We start from the raw sequence: 23271 nt of genomic DNA on the forward strand, positions 1-23271 counted from the left end.
ACCTGATCTTTTCTCACTGTACATCGAAAAAATGATCTTGCGACATCTAGGTGAAGAAGAAGGCATCTCGGTAGGCGAACAACACTTCAACAACATAAGATACGCAGACGACACGGTACTAATCGCCACATCAAACTCCAGTTTACAAAACTTACTCGACATAGTCATTAAGCAAACTGAGAACCTTGGACTTAATTTGAATGCAACGAAAACCTTCTGCATGACTATCTCATCAAAGGAAATAACTCCAGTATGCACAATCAAAATACAGAATACAACGGTCTCACAAGTAAATAGTTTCAACTATCTGGGTTCTATAGTCACTTCGAATGGTCGATGCTGGAGCGATGTAAAATCAAGAATTGCACAATCCCAACAAGCTTTCATCAAAATGGCCAAAATACTGAAATCTAAATCAATCTCTCTAAACACTACAATAAGAAGTTTACATGTGTACATTTGGTCAGTTCTGCTATATGGCTGCGAATCCTGGACTGTATATGCCCGCAGATAGAAAAGAAGATCAACAGTGCTGAAATTTGGTTTATTCGAAGAATGATGGAAATTAACTCCCTAGATAAAATCACCAACGAAGAAGTGTGGAGACGCTCTGGGTGTACCCCTGGCGTCCTCATCACAACTATCAAAAAAAAGGCAAATGATATTTATCTGGCATGTCTACCCCAAACGCGGAATTGAACACTCGACAATGATGGGGCGACTTCCTGGTCAGAGGCATCGGGGTGTCCACGTTTGGAAAACGTTAAAAATCCTTCAACATGGACAAACCAAAATTTTGAAAACTTAATAAGAACTATGGACAATCGATCGTTGTGGATACTCACGGTAGCTGACGCCTTATTCAGGCATGGCCGATTATGATGATGATGATGTAGGCTATTGAGTGATTTTAATGTTTCTATTCATAAAAATATATGTTATATAATGCTTCTAAGTTACGTTTCTTTTGAGTTCCAACAAAGATAACTAAAAATTGAATTGAATACATTAACTTATACTGGTAGGGATATGTTAACTGCGACATGTTAGCAGCATCGAGACATGTTAACAGCGTAGCTAGATAATTTATTTTTAAATATTGATCCTGAGATTCATTTTATTCAAGTCCCTGGATTACAAGCTGTTTCAGTAAAAGCATTATTTCAACCGTTTCATTAAAAATAGCTACGAACGCTACTGCACACAACAACAAAAATTAGTCTCAATTACAATTACTGTAGTCTACGTAAAAATGTGAAATTAATTACATTTAACTTTGATTCAAATTTTACCTGAACCACTGAGGACAGAAGAAAAAAAGCAAATTGAAGTCAAACCTTCCCCGATTCATAGGGGCAGCCACTCTGAGTAATAATGAGTAGAGCCACTCTGACTCTGAGTAGCGGTTCTACTATAGAATTTGGAACTGGTAGGCTACCAATGAGATTCTCGCAGGAGCGTTGACAGGATTTCTTGCGCCCGGTACCAATTTATTTTCGGGCCCCCTTCAGCGACAATGTTATGAATATAAAGGTTGTGTACAAACTTTTATTGATGTCCTTTAACCCATATCCTCCTGAATCAAAATTTTTGTGCAATTTTTTGTATGTATATTATTTTTAAGGTATCTTAACCAAATTGAACAATATTTTTGAAAAAAAAATTTGGTGGGGACAATTATCAACAATTTTTGGCCTGTCAGTTTAAACTGACGTTAGGAGCAGGAGGGGGCATATAAAATAAATACGAAAACGTTTTCTCGGACAGTGTTTAGTCTAATACGTATTCAACCAAAGCAATAATGGAAAAGGACAAAAAAGTCAAGAAATCACTACATGTTAACGAATCAAATAAATGTCACAGTATCAAAAGATAGGAATGTTCTTGGTTGATTCAACGTCTGGCGATATTGATTTATCGTAAAAATGTACTTTATATTGGCTTGAAACCATTTCGTCTCACATGTTCACCCGGCTTGAGTTCAGCTGAAAGAGCCCAATTCTGACATCATCTATTTCATGTGGTACTCCTTAAAACACTGAGGATGTAGGCCAACATTGCAGGTTCCAGAACATCCTGGTTTGGCGCAGCTGTGTTGCTTCCCTTTTATGATCTAATGTTGGGCAGTGCTGTATTTTATATGGAGTTGCGGAGATTCCTTGGGTCTCGGAAACAGTATATCTGGAACATCTTTTCGATAAAGCTGGTGGTAACTTTCAACAACTGCTCTTCTGAAGCCCAGAGCATCTAAACGAATTTCACAAGCATCGGTCTTGCGATGGCGATATATTTGAAAAGCATTGTTGACTGCCATATCAATACAAAAACGAAATAATGGCCACCACCATTTTTTGCTTCTCAAGTTGATCATATACTTTGAAACATTTTCATCCAAACGGTCAACACCGCCCATGTGTTGGTTGTAAACGTGTATTACATTTGGCAGCTGAGCTGAATATCAATCTTTTTTCTCTCTTGCTTACTATATCGCTTCGCTTTTTGCAGTGGGTCTTTTCCTGCAAAGGTTGACAGAACATTTACTACTTTTCTTTACTACTACTTTCCATCGGATAGCAGCAATGTTATGTGATGTCTCCACAGCAACATCCGAGGCACCTCTGTGTAACTTGTCAACTTCATTAACTCGCTTGAGGGGGGGATTTTCCATGCGGTTAACTCTGGCTGTTCCTGTAGCTGCAATAGACTTTTCACGAAGGTATCGCAGAAGTCCCGGACTTGTGAAAAAGTTGTCCATAACCACATGATAGTTGGTACTGGACTTGCTTTGTGGAGGTAGATGTTGCATCAAATGAGCTACTACTGCAGCACCCATCCCAAGCCCAATATCCTCGTACTCTTCCAGCTGGGAATCTTTTCATGTATAAGGGCGGAATTGTACGCAGTAGCCTAACGGCTTCGCTAGCACCCACAGCTTATAGCCAAACTTTATAGGCTTCCCATGAATGTATTGTTTTGCGCCATGTTTCCCAAAGTATGGTATCATGCTTTCATCCACAGTCACATGTTGTTCAGGTTTGTAGTTTGCAAGGCATTGTGTGTTCACTGCAGCAAAGAATGGCCGGAGTTTGGAAAATTTGTCACTTTTATCTAATTGCTGGTTGTCAGAAAGATTGTTGGGAATGCCCCCATTCTCAACGATATCCAATTCAGCATTAGCCAACAACTGTCTACCACATAGATTGTCTGGAATACAATCCATTTCACCACCAGCATCTTCATCTGTATCCATGCCATCATCTTCAGGAGGAAATATAACTAAATTTGCTTTAGACACGACTTCTGATATTGATTCTTCATCAGTTTCTAACCTTTTAAGAGCTTCCAATGCTTCAAAAACTCAATTTGTTGCTATCATGTAAATGTTTTGCCATTGCTATGCTGTATGAAATCAAAAGATGCATGATATATCACTACTTTTAACTTCAAATTAAACAGTTATACCATATTAGGCTATGTTCACCAATTGACCTAGATTAAGTTTTCATTTGCTAATATATCAACGTTTTGCTTGAGAATCAAAAGGTTTGCAAAATAACCCCTAAACTCAACTATTCTGCACATAATTTGTAAAATCATTTACAATTTACATGCTCCCTTCTGCCCCTAGCGTCAGTTTAAACAGACGGAAGCGGAAATGGTACAAAATTTAAACAACAATTAATTTCTTCTAAGTATGCAAAATATGGATACAGCAATGTTAGTTCTAACTAATTTCTCGGTTTATGTCATTATAACGCGATCCAGTAAAAATTGACAGCGCTATAATTATGAACAACAAAAAATATCCATTTTAGAAATTTGATCCGTAAATATCCAGTCGAAGGAGAAACGGAATTTCACTAAATGTACTATAGTGTTAGGTACAGACCTTACGAACCTCATAACATACTAACTGGGTTTCGACAAAACGGTTTGTAATCTAGAAACCATCTAAACGTGCTGTCAGTTTAAACTGACGGTAGGAGGATATGAGTTAAGCATGGTCATTTAACAAATCTTGCGCAATTTTAAAATTTCTTGAACCGCAAAACTTACTATCTCTATCTAGTGGTTGCTTTTTTGAACTTTTATTTTTCACACGGCGCTAGAGTATTACTTTCCGATTCCATTAATGTTTCACTGGTCATTCTAAGCTTTTCAGAAGAGAATTTAGAGCAGTTAGTGCAGACGATCAAAAAGTTTTCAATTTGATTTGGGAAAGGTTTTAGGCCTAGGTCAAACATTTGCTGATTGTTGCAATCTAAAAAGTGGTTTTGGTTTAATTTATAGTGCAGAAATAGGGATAGCAATCGTCTTACCTGTGCCATTCAGTTTTTGAGTTTAAACAAATGTTAGCCTATTTATTTTGAAATTCGTGTTTCGGGTTATTTCACTAAATATTCGTGGTTAGGGAAATCACTATACTAGATTAAATTCTTATTTTACTGTTTAGTGGCTGAAGTAGCTATTTTACCACCAGAGGTCTGAAGTGGGCCTGGTACCTAGAAGGGGGCCCGGTACTTTACCATCTGACGGTTGAACTGGCTGTTTTAACCTTTGATGGCAATTCTTTTAGATCTAATTAACTTACTGTATATTAACTTCTTGATAAAGTTTGAAATCGCGGGGAATCTTTTAAATCCAGGCCCTTTAAATATTTCGGGCTCGGGTCCAAAAGTGCCACCTAGACCACCCTGCCAACGCCCCTGGATTCTCGTGACCTAGATAAAAACACGTCAAAGACACACTTTTAGTATATCCAAAAAATACTCATTGCTTTTCAACTGTCCGTGCTCTTTGAAAAGGTCAAGGACCATAAAATTATCTCTGGCAGGGTCTGAACGTACCATCTGGATCTGCTTGTCAACGCTACTGACTATTAGTGAGATGGTTGACAAAATATTTGATGACTTGTGATAAGTTGGACCTTTGTAGAAAAATCTGTTTGAGTTACTTCAACTTTAAAAGTTCTTGCTGCCTAAAAGAAATGAGTACTGTTGCTTGAATGTGACCTAGAGATCACGATTTTCCACTTTATTTTGCAACCTACAGCTTACTTGTTATGCTCTTATGCTTACCGTGCTCATATGATATCTACAGTCTACACTGATATTTGCTGCTAGAACCTTTGCTTCCTAACCTGGCTCATTTTATTCACTTGACAATTTTTCATCTTTTGATCGTTTTTAACCTGAAATTTAAACACTTTTATAAACAAAACTACTTAAAAATACAACGATGCAATATTGTTTTCAGTTGCCTAAATATAGGCCACCTCAAAATTGATAAAACATCATTAACATAGAAAACTGTGCTGACCAGGTAAAAACATTTACTTACCAACAGCAACTTTTCGAGTTCTTTCATACAGCTCTGAAAGAAATACTTTCCGTTTTTGCAATTTTTCATCTGAAAAAGATTAAATTTCTCATGTAAAACATATTCATTTTTTCACGTCTTATTTACGTTATGTATCAGTGCTGGAGTGAACCAGCTCAGTGGCCGAATGGTTTTGCCTTCTGCTCTGATACTGGTAGATCTGATTCCAGTTCTGTTCGGTATTAACCAGTTCGGGTCAAACCAGAGACTTTAAAGACGATAGAGATTGTTCTCTTTTTGGCATGATGCAGTGAGAATAAGTCGGGTAATAATGTGATGACATCGTAAACTTGATATAAAATTAAAAATGAGCCCTGTCGCTAAAAGACCTTAAATGTTGTAAAGCGACAGTAAATAAAACTACCCAGAGAGCAAATCAACAGTTTTTTTTACGTTTGCAGTCGTTAAATAATAAAAAGGTTGATTTACTGTCTGGGCATAACATTATTTTTACTGGTGGACGACGCGCGTGCAGCACAGCAAATAGGTTACACAAGCGCACACACGCTGATTGACATCGCAGGAGCCAGTCTTGACGTTTTCCGCAGGCGGATTGTTTTCCCCACGAACTTTCTGTTACTTCGCATAGAGTTTGTATTAATACCATGTGAATGCAAACATTTTTCGTTGGCGTGTTTGGTTCAGTGTGTTCATCTTCTGCCTTATGTTCGTGAGGATATCGGTTTGACGCTCATCGAAGTCAATTTTTTTTTTCTTTAAATTAATTTTTGCGGTGAGCAAAAGCTTTTCAAAAAAAGTAGGGTTAGGTTTAATGGCTTAGGGTTAATTGTTATTGTTAGAGTTAGGGTTAATTGTTAATTAATTCAGAAATATCTTACTTTTAGAGTGACCAGAATCAATTATTTTTCTCAACTTTTTTAAATTTGACTAGACTAGGTGTGTCTCCAGGCTACGTTTTTTTCAAGTTCAATGTTTAGACTTGGACCTGCAGGGCGAAAATCGGCTGCTGACTTTGAAAACCGCGCAAAAAAATGAATCGGTAAAAACAGTGACGCGCGCCGCGCGGTTACCAGTAATGGCTTACAGAAATATGTAAATGAGACAAACACTTCGTGGAAAAAAATTCGCTTCCCGCAGAACTGTTTGCTTTTTTGGCTAACTTTTTAGATCAAAATTTTGAGAGTAGCTGACAGATACCCTCAAAGAATGAACATTCACATTCTTCACTTTTACTCAATTGGAGGTTATCATTTCATATAAATTATAATATTTCGGTTCTTCTCAGATTAGATTTAAAATATTTTGCAAAAAGTAAAAACCAAATTAAATTTTATTTTTGAACGCCTATGCGTTCATGCGTAACATTTGCAGTCTCAGCAGAAAAACTTCTTGTAAATCGATGATTTCGGTGCTTGAGTTAATGTCATTGTGTGCTTTCAAGATAGAAAAAAAATAACAATTTTAGGCGATTCTACACAGTTCACAGCTTGCAACTTTACGGCAACGTCAGGAAAATTTATAATCTTAAATTTTTGACTTTGCAAGAAAAGCATGAGATTTTGGTTAAAGATATTTGTTTGAAGAGGTTTCAGATGAAAACTACGTTTGCTTTTAAAACATTGAAACAGAACTTTCGAGAGAACCGAAAGTAAAACAAGTAACATTAGCCAACATACGCCTTTTGCTAAGTAATATAATATTGTTAATTTAATCTATTGAAGTCAATATATAATCTAACACAGTGGTTCCTAACCTTTTTTAACCGGTGGACCCTTTTAGTCGATATTGAAATCTAAATTCCCCCCCCCTATATATTTAGTTTGTTAAAAACTTGTTTACATTAATATTTCAATCAAATCTTGAAACATAAACTAAACTTTCACCATAGCCTGTAATATTCCTTTTCATATTAAAATAATTTAATTAATGAAGAACATTGCTGAAAAGTAGTTTATTCAAAGAATGCATTCTAAATATAAGAGTCACTGGATTTAACAGTCTGTGTGAAACTTGTGATTTTTTTTGTTTCGACAGATCATTAATGTGGTGAAAGAGCACAACTAATATTATTCCTCATGTCTAATCTGTTTCTCTGTTTTGTTTTCATTTGCAAGTGTTGAAAAACCTGATTCGCATCTACTGTAGATAAGTTGAATCAAACGGAAAGATATTTCGAATAGCTTTCTTTGCCACTTTGGGATAATGGGATAAGAATTACACATTAATGGCCAAAATCCATTGATAGATTTTTGCTGAATAAATCTCTTCTTTTTCCAACTCTGGAAGAACTTGTTCTTTGCCGTCAACAACAAGCACCAATGATAATTCTTTAAACATGATAACATGTTCAGTTGTTTATTGTAACTTTTCTCTTTGAATTATCAAGCTTGCTGGTGAAAGCTTCCAAGCATCTTTAAATGCTGAAGGGAACTGGCATCTGCTCTGGAAGGGCCTCCCATGCCAGGCTTGTCGAAAGGTAGAGGCCAGACAAAACGTAGGCCGGCCACCAGAGCCTTCTAGTACCTTAAAGTGCCTCTGACAGGTAAATAAATTCGCTAAATTTACCTAAGATACCAAAAAGATGACACTAACAAACTTCCCTGACCAACAAATCGTAAAAAAATATCAACAGGCCACTAAGTTACACGCTTGCAAACTTTCGTTGACATCGGCGAATCTGGCACTCATTTAATTGCGAAAACAAAAACGGCAACACCGCTGTGACGTCACAGTAAGCGGGAAGGATACATTCTTTTCTCTGTGATGACTTGGTAAAGTATGGTACGGCTACTGCAAAACGTGAATGTGTGGGGCTCTGTTGGTCTAAAGCATGTGCAAATTAAGAATTACCGAAATAAAAAAGTGAACTTATTATTACTATCAGGTTTTGATCAAATTGGTTGAGTTTACTTTTATCAAACAGCATCTCAATTCAATTGAAATTGCAGTTTCATAGGGCTACAATTTTCATACTTTTTTATTTGTCCTAATCTGGCTATAGCCATTTGCAGAATAACAACAGTAGGCCTATCTCACAAACAGTACCTTTAATTTATGATTGAGGCAATGCCTAAAAATTGCTGTTTATGTGACATTGTCAGTGACAAAGACCGTGTGCTTTCTTTTCCCACTTTCCCACAAAACAAGGTACTGAGAAGAAAATGGTCAAAGTTTTCTTCAAGTGTTCGAAAGTGGGATGGGCCATACAAAACTAAGTCGTATATGTTCACTTCACTGAAGATGATTTTGTTAATAGGCCTACCACTCAAGTAAAAATGCCTACAGGCATGTGTTGGAGTGTATAGCCTACTACAAGGTTATGCTCTCGGAAGCAACAATCGGATTGTGATGCCGTCATGCATTGTTTGGCGAATCCGAAACAATTTTCCAGATCCAGATGGCCGTTACACAGGATTTCAATGGCCAACTGAAGGCACATTATGAGAGAGAGAGAGAGAACTTTTATTTATTATTGAATAGTGATGATGAATTAAATATGAATGATGATTCGTACGATTTCTTCATTTTTCACTTCAAGTATATTTTAGGTTTTGTAGGAACGTATCCAGTACAGTTTTATTAAACTGCAAAAAACAATAAATCTTCGAAAAAAGCAACCGCTTGCACCAGCTCCGACCAAACTGTGATCAACCAACTACATCTAAGAAGCGTTTGCTTCATCCGTTGCTAACGACGTCCACTTAGGATGACGTAATACCACCAAAGTCGTCCCAGAGCAGTGAAATATGGAGTTTCGCCTGTGGTGGCGCTGCGGAGCAGTCGTTTTATTAAATTACGCCCTAACCAGTCGAGCTACGAGGTTAAGATTAAAAAGTTTGCTAAGTGTAATTCTGCGCTAGGAAATGCTTTAAAAAGTTACTATACTTGGATCCAACCTGTCAGGGGCACTTTAAGCGACAATCTCCTAATCAGGGCTTTGGAGCAGGCGTAAATGTTAAGTTGCTCCAGCTCCGCAGCTCTCTTTTATCATAAATTAGCTCCAGCTCCGGAGCTTATTGATACCACAACCACTGCTCCGGCTACAGCTCCAGGCACCGAAAAGTGCTTTCATCAAAATATTGACGACATAGCCTATCAATTTAATTTCTAAAGCTTAAAATTGGCTGCAGTCAACTGTTGCTAAAAATAGCACAACTTTATGAAATTTAAGGTACGGTACTTTAATCAAAATGTAATGCGGAACTGCGTTTCAAAACATATTCGTTAATTCGACGTCTGATTTCGCAAATAATTTCTTAATTTTGTGAAGGGTTGCTGTTAAATTATGTGAATTCAGCCAATAACTTAGTAGTAGCATCTTATGAAGTATATACATCGGAGCCGGAGCTATTTTTCAAATAACTTGCTCCAGCTCCTGCTCCACTTGAATTTCACGTAGAGCTCCGGCTCCGTTGAAAATGCACGGCTTCGACTCCAAAGCCCTGCTCCTAATGACAATGACATAAATCAAATACACTCTTCCAACCTGCCTCGAGCCAGCATGGAAGCAGTGCAGTTTTTAGATTTAAATGGTATCAATATGTCAATGGCTCATGGATGTAGATAACTCATGTTGATGCGCAATCTGCTTGAAATGGAGGTGGCGATTGAACCGCTGGAAAATGGAGAAGGTGATATATAGGCTACTGTATACCGGTGTCTTTCCCTTGCATTTTCAGATTTAGTTTATTCAAAGAACCGAACATATCACCCAAATAAGCAAGGAATCTAATCCATCTGTCATCATTCAGCAATGAAACAAATTCCAATTTTCTTTAAAGGTCAAAAAATAATTTAAGCTCGTCTCTGAGCTCAAACACTCGCTTGGTTACGTTTCTTCTTGAAAGCCATCGAGTAGTTGTATGAAAAAGAAGTACGCCTACGTGATGGTTTGCATTTATGTCAGTGCACAGCAGCACATAATCGGGAGTTAATCTAATAATAATTTTCTCTTTAAGGCTCGTCTAGGCCAACTTACTAGGTTTAAAAAGGTTTACAATCCTAAAACAAAATCCCCCCCTAAAAATTGCAAAATTCCCCCCTAGTGGGGAATTCCCTCCCGGTTGGGAACCACTGATCTAACAGTACGGCAGTCATTGGTGCGATATAGTGACTTGGTTCACTAACACTTTAACACCAATATTAATCTTTATTTTTATTGCGTGACACTCTTGATAGCAAAATCCGTTTTTTTATATTGTTTCAACGTTTGCAAAACGGTAAATTAATATGAAAACAGTTGTCTGTTGGTTGGTTTCACTTCGTTTGAATAACTATTATATCAATAAGAGCAAAATAAAATCTTGTCAGTGGATGTCACGCTGTTAATCGCAGGGTACTGGAACAGCGACTGCATTGTGTGAGTCTCCACATTATTAGTTTCCACTGCAGAGTTAACCACCATCAAACTGAGAGAATGTTTTACAGCGAAAGATTCGAATAGTTATGAACACAGCACAGCATTTACTTTACGTTTTAATGAACATATTTTGTGCTTCTAACAATTCTTTGACTTTACTTGGCGTTTAAATCATTTTCCTTGGCAAAAATAGTTTAAACTATTTAAGAATAAAAACTATTCTAGAATAGATTCGAATCCGCAACCTTTTAAAATGCTCTTTCCCAAGGGTTGGTGTCACTTTTGTTGGTATCAGCATGGCTTGATGTTTACCAATTGGTATCAGCGCGCTACTGCCCACCTCTGTATACACATTACACAGCGTTGTCAAGGTCTTAATTTGATGTACAAAGTAAAATACATTTTACCAGGTGAAGATAATCGGGTTTGCTGGGAAGGTGGTTGGAGTAATAAAACATCGGATTCTTCTGAAGGTGACTGGATAGTTGTTGAACTTAAGTACAAACATGTTTGCAATATGCACCTTACTTGCAGATGGCAAATTTAAAAAAAAGATTCTGCAAGTGACCCTGAGCGACAAACATTTGCTTACTGCAAGTCCGATGCACTTCAGGCAAGATTCAATTTCAGCGCATCATTGCTCAACTTTTTACTTTAATAAGTGAACAATAAAAGGTATGAAGCTTTTAGTTTTAGTAACTCCAATTGTTGTTGGTTAAATTACTTTATATGTAGTAGTAAAACTAGGAATTAAAAATTAAATGATAGTTAAACTTTACACGGTATCAACAAAATGATACAGCTTACGCCAAAATCTCATGTTTCATACTTGGCTTACTTTTTTATGTGTAAGTTTGGTTAATAACTCTGCTATGTTGACCGCAGACCCCAAATGTTTGGAACTAGACCTTAGATGCCCAGACTCAGGCTCCTAAATACTCCAAAACTCCGGCTCCTGTACACTTCTGTATTGTAGCCGACAGTGTTGAATTAAGTGGTTCAGTGAGTAGGCTACTTTTGTGCTAGGGAACGAGATCGTTTTAACCTACCCAGAAACTTATTGAAAAGTCCAAAATATTTTTATAATTGTCCTCAATTTGCATTAATGATGCACTGATGTGTCCTTCCTTATGAAACAAACACTTAACTTTCCCCCGGAAAATTTTTTTTTAAAGATAAGACGCAAATAAGTTTGCAAAGCATTGAAGCATTTGATATATTGTCTATTGGTATATTGACGATGCATCAGTGTAAAAAAACTGATTTACTGACCAAGGAAAGCCTATTATGAACTCTTGCACAGGCCTACTATAGCCTACAATCGTTTTGATGAGTTTCAGTTTTGAAAAGCTTTGCTCAGCCCAAGCCACAAGCAAGTTTGCAAAACATTGAAGCATTTGATATATTGTTTAAAAGTTTTTATAGCACCAAAAACCAATAGAACATCTTCAGGTATCGAAAATTTTGCTAAACTTGTAATTATTGCTGTTTTGGTCACTGGTCAACTCATTGGCGTCAATGTGCCAGCTTGATTGTATGTTACCAATGATTTGCAACAATCTCAAAGCTCTTGCAAATGCGAGACCGAATTTCCAAAGGAGCCACCAAACCTGCGGTTTCAAAGCATCAGAGCGACTTTTTCATTTATTATCTCGTAAAATATAAGCCTGCAATTGGTGCGACATTATTCAAAATACAAAAATATCTTTGATCAAAGATAAACAACCTTAAAACAGTTACAAAATTGCAAGAAAAAAAACGTTTGGACTCTCTTTAAGTTGTACATGGCCCGAGGGGCTCGCGTTGAGCAAATTGATTTAACTGGAAATGAAGAATCAATTGAAATGAATTGACAATGCTCTAATTCAGGGGTCACCAACTGACGGTCCGCGGTCCGCATGCGGCATGCGCAATTAAATAGGAACATTAATTGGGCAAAGCAACATCATGGTTTATCTGTAGATAAAGTAAAAATGCTAGCTTACGAATTTACTTAGCAAAACCAAGTCACCGTTCCCAAAAACTCTGACAACAAGAAGGCAGGAAGAGAGTGGTTGTGGTCATTCGTGAAACGTCATAATTTGGCATTAAGACATGGCCCGAGCGGCTCGCGTTGAGCAAACTGATCTAACTGGAAATGCAGAAACAATTGAAATGAATTGACAATGCTCTAATTGTCTGTATAGTCCGATCTTACTTGGTTGGGGATGGGAAAATGGTTGCAATCGTTGTGAAGATTTGGCTGTTATTCCAGATGATTCTGTAAAAACACAAATGGCGACAAAAGTTAATTACAGTGTTTATTTATTGTGACGTTTATTGCGATAAAGCGAAGCATAGACGTAAAGTTTGATGTAAACGTTACGAAATTTTAATTGAAATGAAATTGTGGTAAACCTAAAAGTTGAATATTTGAAATTATTTTTGGCCGATAACCATATAAAAGCACAAAGATCTGATAGATTTGAAATATTTTTATCTTCTAATTATTCCGGAAAATAAAATTTCAAAACCTGTTTTGTTCAAGTTTGTGATTTAAAGCAACATAAACACATTTAAATTCATATAATTAATTTCTTACTTGGAAATATTATTTTTTTGAAGTATTTCAATTTTCTTATTAAGTATTGAGATTTTGACTTTCCAGAAACAGTTAAAGTATCTTGAGAAGACGATTGTGGTTGATTTGAAGCATCCTGGGAAGATGATTGTTGTTGATTTGAAGCATCCTGGGAAGATGATTGTGGTTGATTTGAAGCATCCTGGGACGATGATTGTGGTTGATTTGAAGCATCCTGGGAAGACGATTGTGGTTGATTTGAAACATCTTGTGAAGACGATTGTGGTTGATTTGAAGCATGGGATTCTTGAAGAATAGAATCTTGCAAGAGATCTGAAAAACGAGAAATAAAACTGTTAACTACCTCAGTGTGCCGCAGCACAGTAGTGTGGAGCGATACTTAGTGCGCCATAGGACAACTATAATGTGAACATCACTTGGAATGCACACCATTCATTCAAAGGCTGGTTGATGTGCTTTCATCAGTCAGCACAAATTGTAGCCTAAGTCAAAAGGTCTATAAAGTGAGTCATATTCTCTGCTTTTAAAATTAAAGTATTGAAATCTGCTTTGAAATGCGTTACTCAGCCACACAACTCAAGAGCTAAGCTTACAATAAGTTTAAACAAAATAATATTTCCAGAACCTTCCTTATTACTGCATGCACAATTGCACATATGCTATATTAAAACACTTCACCGTTACAATATTGGTCTGACATCACCATTGATTGCTACGTCAGTACCACACTTTCATGAAGAGGAAGCAACTGTTTCCATTTGTGAGTTACTGAACAGACAAGTTGGTTGGTTTGAATCTTTATCCTTGGACCGACAAAGCTTCTGATAGCTTATTCCTAGAAGTTTCGCATACTTGCAGAGGCTTTGAACCACTGACGCCTGGCCAGTTACCGAGACTGACAGAGTCAGGTTTCTGCTTGTTGAAGTCTTATCTGTGAATTCTTAACCCATCCACTAGGTGCCGCTAAATAAGAGAAATCCTGAAATGCGTTGCTCAAGCGCACACTCCGAGAGCCGAACCAGTGCCGCTTGATCGTGAGGTTTCTTCGTGAACAAAGTCAGGCGCTTAACCAACTGAGCTAACGTGGCGGATTTGACTTTAGAGCTAATATAATTTAGGATTTTGCAAACTACTTAGAATCAAGGCATGTCACAATGCAGTTGTAAATGCAGAAGCGAAGACTAATATTGTTCTGTAGCTAGGCTTCGTGTAATTAAGTTGTCTTTGACTTGGTTCTATTTGTTTTTATCAAGGATAATCACAGCCAACAAGGTTAGAAAAAGTATAATAAACGCCCAAACGCGAACGTGAAGACGTGGTAGATGTAGATTGGGGTAAGTTTATTGAGAAGGTGATCATGGTTTGTCTGTGTCTAAATGTACTTGAGCATTACTGGATAACTTTAAATGCTGTTAGCAGGATATATTCTTACTTAATAGAGGTTGCAAAGACTGTGTTTGCTGGACAGATGTTTGTGGTAAAGTGAATTCAATTGAAGGTTGTTGTTGGTTGTTTGCATGACTCGAAGAAGCTGAAAAAAATAAACATAAGAACTTATCGAGCGCACTGATTGTCACTAAGTGACATGCACTGTCGTGGCCAGACACTCAATGACACGCCTGACAAGACACATCTGATTGTGGACAGGAAGACTTTCTCCTTCAATTTTTTATGTAGTTAATTTAATATAATCTTTCAACCATTGGCATAAACCTGGATATGAAAACAGCAACTATTATCACTTAAGATAATAATTGGACAATCCGTTAAGCTATCATCATTTGATCATCAATAAAAGAGCTATGCAACAGCTATGGTTATGGCTTGTGCAGAGATGGGCGTGATCTTAATCTTGATCTTCAAGATCACTTTTTTTGGTGATCTTGATCTTGATCTAAGATCACTTTTTTTGTGTGATCTTGATCTTGAAGAACAATAAGATCAAGATCACTTTAAAATTGAAGTTTACTTACTAGATAGAGGCATTTTTTTAGAACTCGTACTGTACAAAGTAGTTAGTGGCAACTACTAACATTAAGCCACTGTTAATATAATATGTGTCCAACAAAAGACGATTAGTCTCCATCTAATCTAGTCAGTGTTACCATTTCAAAATTGAAAAAGTTTTCTGTGTTGGTCATAATAAAGAAGTCAGCTTCCGTGTACTTTATGTTGACGCATAATAAAAAATGATTTAACTTTGTTCACAATTTCCATGTGTGAATTTTAAAGAAATGTTTGCTTTCTTTGACCCAATTTGAAATGTTTCAAAAGTCTGGAATGGCGGTGTTAAAAAATCTGGACTCTAACCAACTTGGTTATATAAAGTAGTTTATTGCAGCAAATCAATCAGATCAAGACTTATTTAGGGTCTGAGTATGGAGCGGTTTGTCTGACCGCAAACCTCTGAACTTTTTTGAAAGCAGACAACAGTATCAAGGTTGCCAGATGGGTAAATTGTGCAATAAACATCGACACAGTGAAAGTTAAAACTACTTAGTAACACGAATAAAAACTCCCACATGAACCAGACTAAAATTTGGTAAAAAATGATGCAGTTCAAACTTTATTTTTATTTATTTATTATTAATAAAAACTATAAAACTAATTGCAAATTTTGCGACTTTTTCAGAACTACTGTAATTAACCTCGGCCTTGGGTGTGACGTTGCGATTCTACGCAAACTAAGTCAACAATTGATAGGCCTAATAGCAACAGTGCTAACTTATTACAATTCTTAGGCCAGTGATCGAGTAGTTAAAAGTAAAATTTAGCAATACCAACTATAGCAATACCAACTACACCAACTTTACCCAGGTTACTTATAGTAATTATTTTTTGCAACATCATTGATCAAAAAATTCATTTTTTTTCAAGTACCAATACACAAAAAGTGATCTTGATCTTCAAGATCGCATAGTTTGGTGATCTTGATCTTGATCTTCAAGATCACCAATACTGGTGATCTTGCCCATCTCTGGGCTTGTGGTTGATTTGGCTTGTGGTTGAGAAGCTATGGCTTGTGGTTGATTTTATCGAGAAAGATTTTCATCACAACATTCAATAATAAACAACTAATAAAAAACAGAAGTTTGCTTCAACTACGGTGTAACAAATCCTCAAAGAAACAACAAGAACAAGCAACGCTGGTTCAAGTATCATCCTGTGCAGTTGAGTAACGCAATTCCAACACAGCTGGTCATTGAGCGTTACCTAGTGGCTGAAACAATTCGTAGGCAACATAATTTCCACAAGAAGCAGTTTCAATCTCAGTGTGTAGTGACAGTTATGCAAAACTTCAAGGATTAAACTAAACAAACTAGAAAAAAAACTTAAAAGAACCAACTAGTTTTCTCAATATGAGATTTCCACAACCAATCAACGATTAGTGTTTATGTAAAATTCCTTCTCAACCGTGACGAAATATCTCAATGCAGCTGTGTGGCTGAAACAACAACAAAAACAAATAAACAACGAAACCAAGGTTGACGCCGCTATATGCTTCTAACCATTGGGCGAAAACTTTACTTTTATACAAGTCAGCACTTTCTAATTTCAAGCATAAATATTTTTCAAGCATTTCATACAAATCAATACTTGGGTATTTCAAAATAATTTGAAGCATAATTTAAAGCATAATAATATAAGCATAATTTAAATTTATAAGCATAATTTAAATCTGAGAGCTTATTTTGAAGTGGTCTAGTAGATACTCCTACTTGAAGCAATTTGTGAAGACAGAGGTGGTGATTGAAATGGTGATTGCGTCAGTGGTGAGGTAGATGCATCTGAAGGATATTGATTTACTGCAGAGCTCGAAAGATCTGCAGAGAATGTTCATAATTAGTATATGAAACTATACAACTTGATTCAACAAGTTACAGCTTCTGTAATTTATCATAATATTTATACAATTGCGTATACCCGCACATAGTCTTTGTACCATTCCAGCATCTTCTACGCTATTTTAAACAGAAAAAATAATTTAGTAGATTAGTTTAAAAGAGTTTAAGTTAGTACAGCGGTTCCTATCCTTTTGCCATTTTGGTTTCACCTTCAAATCACCATCTAGTTCTTTCACCCCCTCTTGAAATTGGTTAAAATGTAACAGTAGCCTACATTTCACACTGTTTCTTGAAACCCTGGTTAAGAATTCATGATTTAATAGAAAACAAATTGTTCAAGTATGGACAATCACGATTGCATTCGATTTCAATACAACATTAAAACCATTGTTTATAAAATATATTTACCTTCATTCATGCACGAATCCAACAAAAGTCCGGATAAGAATTGAACAACGACTGACCAGTGATCGACCAGTAGTTTAGTTTGTACAAATGATGTGAAATTATCTAACGACATTTGATGGACCATGTATAAAGAGCTAAAAAACTCTTGAAAGGTTTGGTGTGAAAAATACAATCGTTGGTTACCCTCGAAAAGGCCACATTGTCTATTTGAAGCAAACAATGCCACAACAATATCTTGCACATCTTTAGTTAAAAGATTGTCGTTTCGAAGATCTTCAGTTGTGATTACTACGGTTCCATTTTTTGTTGCATTGTACGCGATTCGTGACAGTTTAAGGACAATTTCATCTGTTAAAGCAATTGTGTGTTCTGATGTTCTAAGGTTTCCTAGCACTCTTTGAAATATTTGGGTCATTGTTGAAATGTTTGCAGTTTCATGTGATGAACTAAGAGAAGCTCTCAAGTATAATTGTAGCATCAAAGGATTGTGGCACATGGATTCTAGATGAGGGGTTTCTACAGTTAGCTTGTGAAAAATTTTACTTGATTTTTGTTCATCATTTATCAAAGCAACAAATAACTTTTTCATGTTTTCAGGCGTCAAATCTCCGATAAAATACGTTTGCTTAGGGCGACATTTTTTAGGAACTTCCAGCATGGCGTGTGGTCGAGATGTGAATACAATGTGGCAATTGGGTAATAATAATCCTTGACAAAGATTCGACACAAGCTCCTGGTAAGTCATTAATGTGTCGTAATTTCTCGAGTAAAATAATTTGATTTTTCCCATTAAATTCCAATTCACCTGGTCGAACCCGTCAAAGATGAAAAAACAATTTTGCATGTGATTTTTTATCCATTTGAATACAAACGTTTTTTCTTCTTGATTTAAGTCAAAATTTATATCTCCAAGTAAAAATTCTTTCAAAGTTAATTTCTCATCATCGCAATCATTCATGCTCATGAAAGGTATCCTCAGAACGAGAAAGTCTCTAGTTTCGTCTAGACGCCTTGCCAGGCGCTTTGATAACGTTGTCTTTCCCGCCCCAGGGTAACCGACGATTGATATGAAGCTTTGTGACTTAATACATGAAATTAATTGATCAATCGAAACTTTTTTATCGGACTCTTTAAATTTGATTTGTCTGGTTTTGGGATCATACTGGTCGTCGTTGGGAATGAACCTTCCTTCGTAGAAGTCCACCGACAGAAGCTCTGGATGAACTTCCGGAAAATTCGATGCTGGATTATCAAACCTCGACACATCTACATCAAACTCGGACTTGTAGAGTTGTCGAGTTGCTTTCTTCAGTTTGTCGAAGACTTTGTTAAGATCTAACAACAAAAAAAAAAATTTCAAAATCACATTTTGTCAAAATTGGCTTTCCATTGAATGAACATTAAAATCAGTTTTTCCAAAAAAATTACAAATGATTTTTCCCAAAACCAAGCTGAAATTTCCCTAATTAGTTGCGTATTCTTACAAATCCAACTCAACAAAGTGTAACTCAAAACGCTTACTTTGGAATTTCTAAACATTCTCCATATGGAAGTTTATGTCCTTAGCAGCTTTCAGATTTGGCAACCTTAGTTGAAACACAGCTTTGTTTTGTACCTTGTTTGTTTTTATAAAAGATGGCGTGATCTGTGAATTATTTCCTGGTGCTGCTGAATGGAGAGCAGTTCTAAAATGCGATACTCAAGAACACACCCCGAGAGTCGAACCAGTGCTGCTTGGTCTTGAGTTGGGCGCAAAACCACCGAGCTAAAGGGGTAATTTTCTCTCAAAATAAATTTAAATTTCTCTAACTAGTTGCGTATTTCTACGATTCCAACTCAACAAAGTATCACCAAATACCCACTTCAAAACTTCTAAACATTTTCCAAATGAAACTTATGATCCTAACAGGTTTCAAATTTGGCAACACTAGTTAAAACGCAGCTTTATCTTGCCGTTGTTTTAATAGAGGAAGATTCCCATCACACCTCGTAGTGCAAGGCAACGACCATACACAATCAATGACATGTCAACGTAGACCAAGTACCTTTTACCTTCGATCTATGTTATGAAAGCAACTCAAAATGTCACTAAATTGTTGCAAACAATCAGCTTGCAGAGAAATCTAAGTATTTAGCTTTGCCACAAAACTTAACATTCCCAGATAATTTTGCTTTTGTATAAAAGTGTTGCTAATTTTAAATCACAAAGTTTAAAATTATATACAAATAATATGGAAAAATTAGGTCAACTCAGTGTAAAATCTATGAAAGGGTAAATTCAATGATGGGGCTATCCAAATAAAACGCAGCTTATATTCAATGTGACGTAAGAAGATTTTTTTTTGCAAGGCGGGGAAATATGTACCAATTAAAAATCTAGTATTGCAAAAATCTTTTAGTTCATCAAATTTCCACAAAAATATTAAAAGTTAAACAATTGAAAAGGCAAAATATTTTCAATGACAAACGGGCAATTGTTAAAGCTCACTGCTGCAAATAAATGTATATTAAAACTGGTAGATTTTATTTTTGATATAAACATGAACATTTTACAAACCTTCTTGATCTCCAGATCGAACATTGGTTTGTTCGGGTTGATGAATAATGTTGATTATGTTTTGCCGCTGATCAACCTGAACCAATTGTTGATCAACATGTTGATGATGATGGTCATGATGTTGTAGGTTGTCCTGCTGAATTACTTGCTGTTGAAGAACAGCTATGTTGCTCGGAGCTTGTTCTGTAAGAAACAGAACAATTTATTGTTATTTATGGTTATGAAGTCACAATTCAATTCTCCTTTTACTGGTGTCTAAAAATTGCCAAAGTTATACCAGTTTATAAGTCTGGTAACAAACAAGATGTATCTAACCATCGACCTATCTCGTTGTTATCGTGCTTCTCAAAAGTATTCGAAAAGATAATATTTAAACGGATTTCCTGTTTTATTGGTAAAAATTCTGTACTCATTCCTACGCAATATGGATTCCGTACTAATCGCTCTACAACACATGCCGCTCTCGATATCATCAGCACTTCCTACGATCAAACGAAAACCAACGATTTTACAGGGCTTGCTTTCTTGGATCTAAAAAAGGCTTTCGATACTGTTTGCCATAAACGACTCTTGCGCAAACTTGACCACTATGGCATTCGGGGAGTAGCAAACGACCTTGTCGCATCCTATTTGAATGGCCGTCAACAATATGTTGAGATTAACAATTACTCTTCCACTCATCAGCTTAGTGAGTACGGCGTTCCGCAGGGATCCACACTAGGCCCACTGCTCTTCTTATTATATATAAATGATTTGTCCAATAGCATATCATCAATACCAAGATTGTTTGCCGATGACACGTGTCTCATTGTCAAAGCTGAAAACTTAAGTCTGTTAGAAAACAAGCTCAACTCGGATCTAGTCGAAATCAGTAGCTGGATAAATGCCAACAAGTTAACTATCAATGCTTCCAAATCAAATTTATTAGTAATTCCGCCAAAAAAAAACTACAGTAATCTTGATAAAATCAATGTTCTCTACAATGGTGATAAATTAGAAATAGTTGACCACGCTAAATATCTTGGAATAACTATTGACAGTCAACTTTCGTTTAAACCCCACATTGATGATATAAAATTGAAACTTGCTCGGTCCGTCGGCATCTTGTATAAATTGAAATCTTTCATTCCTCAGAAAACAAGACTTCAGTTATATCACTCGCTTGTGCATCCCCATATACAATACGCAATAACAATATGGGGTTCCACTTTTAAGACACATCTCGACAAACTCCAAACATTCCAAAACAAAGCAATAAAAATAGTCGCGGGAGGTCGATGGTCGGATCACGTTACTCCATATTTTAAACAACTAAATGTTCTTAAAATAAAAGATTTGTTCAAACTCGAAACTTAAAAATTAATGCACAAATTTGAAAACAATTCACTACCATGTACTTTTTCTAATTATTTTAAAAAAGCAAAAAATGTTCATTCTCGCAATACCAGAAATGCAATTGACAAGGATAATTTTTATGTTCCTCAATATTCATCTTCAAAACTTCAACGTAGTTTCAAGTATACAGGAGTGGAAATTTGGAATTTAATCCCATTGGAAATAAGAAAAAAATCACCTAACTTATTTAAAAAATTTTATAAAAATTTACTACTATCATTTTACCAATCATGATGGCTTCAGGACTAAGTAGAACTTTTATTAGATGATGTATTTTGTGTTCATTCAAGCAATTATACCGTAAATTTATGTTTTAGATACTTTTGCCTCGCTTCATTGATGTTTAATTTGTTACTTTTTCTTTTGTTGAGGGTGGCTGCTCGACTAGAAGACCTTCCAGGTCACTTCGCAGCCACCCGTTGCAGGCGTTGCAGTATCCACACATAATACATTCTACGTTATCGTTTGTTTTATCCGATTTTGTTGAATATGTGTGTTTATACTCGCAACAAATAAAATGTCAATCAATCAATCAATCAATCAATCAATCTAATGCTGACGATGTATATTTAGAAACAAAACTGCTAAAACAACGACACAAAAATATCAGAATATTTTAGCACTTAATTCTTAGGTTAGTTTGTTTTGTCATTACTGTTGAATGCCATGGGCAAGAAAGTTAATTTTTGTGTCCATCAGACACGTCATTAAGTGTCTTACCAAATAAACAGCAGCGTGCTCTTCAGCGGTGTCGAACCGGCGCCCTTTCGACTGTCGTACGAGGGTTTTCACTACTCGGTTGTGCAGCCAACCATACAATGGTTATATAAAAGTTCTCGAAAACACCAGAGGGCGTGATGCGATATTTGAGCAGTCTCTTAGACAAATTGTTCAAAACGAACTTACCAGGATTTTCTGGCAATGGTCGTTCAGTTTCTTCAGTTGAAGTTATTGTGTTTTCTTCTTGATTTTGTGGGAAATACATTTTGTATTGTTTTGTTAACTGCTAGTCAGCAAATCAACATAAAACTTAATAAGGTAGTTGAGGCTACAAAACACAATTGTGAGCCATAAACATCTCTCTTCCTTATCAAAGTAAACAAGACAAATCAAACAACATCAATTTATATTGAACAAACCAACACAAACGCATGATTTGAATAATAGTTTCGGTTGTGTTGTTTTTTCTCATTAACCTGCATTTTTATAGCGTATTACAAACTTCACATCAAATGCTACAAACTCATATATTGTTCTAGCTCTAACTTGTTGGGTTCATACATTATTGTTCTAGCTCTAACTTGTTGGGTTCATACATTATTGTTCTAGCTCTAACTTGTTGGGTTCATACATTATTGTTCTAGCTCTAACTTGTTGGGTTCATACATTATTGTTCTAGCTCTAACTTATCCTCACCACCGAAACAACACAGCAAGTTGTATTTTTACTGTTTCCAGTTTTACCAACACTAGATTTGAATTCTGACCAACTAACTCGTCGAATGTGCAGAAGCGCTCAGCATCTCACGTTTTATAGCGGTGATCACGTGAGCAGTGCGTGGCTGGGAAAACAATAGAAAAAAGAAATGTTCTTGGTGAAAAAGGTTTTTCCAAGCACAAGCATAAGCAGAACGAATTTTTGCTTTACGAGATTGCAACGTTAGAAAACGTTGAAACATTTTTTAATTCGCCATTTGAAGTTGGTTGGCAATTACACTGGTCAACAAAAAATTTGTTGCATTTCCAAATTCACTTGGTCTTGAGTAATTTTGGGGTGCTGAATCCGA

At 36.2% G+C, this 23271-nt stretch overlaps 1 protein-coding gene across 1 annotated transcript in view; it reads right to left on the reverse strand.

Moving 5' to 3' along the window:
- Positions 1 to 22470, reverse strand: part of LOC145777808 (uncharacterized) — a 182799-nt gene extending 160329 nt beyond the window's left edge. The window contains exons 1-4 of the mRNA XM_082589235.1: positions 22392 to 22470; positions 20091 to 20273; positions 17534 to 18868; positions 17000 to 17104 (exon numbers count right to left, since the gene is read on the reverse strand). Of these exons, the coding sequence (XP_082445361.1) occupies positions 17000 to 17104; positions 17534 to 18868; positions 20091 to 20273; positions 22392 to 22470 (1702 nt within the window). The remainder of the gene's footprint in view (positions 1 to 16999; positions 17105 to 17533; positions 18869 to 20090; positions 20274 to 22391) is intronic.
- Between the last annotated feature and the right edge of the window lie 801 nt (positions 22471 to 23271).

Source organism: Aplidium turbinatum, chromosome 1 (genome assembly GCF_918807975.1).
Source record: "Aplidium turbinatum chromosome 1, kaAplTurb1.1, whole genome shotgun sequence".
In the NCBI taxonomy this organism is placed as follows: domain Eukaryota; kingdom Metazoa; phylum Chordata; class Ascidiacea; order Aplousobranchia; family Polyclinidae; genus Aplidium; species Aplidium turbinatum.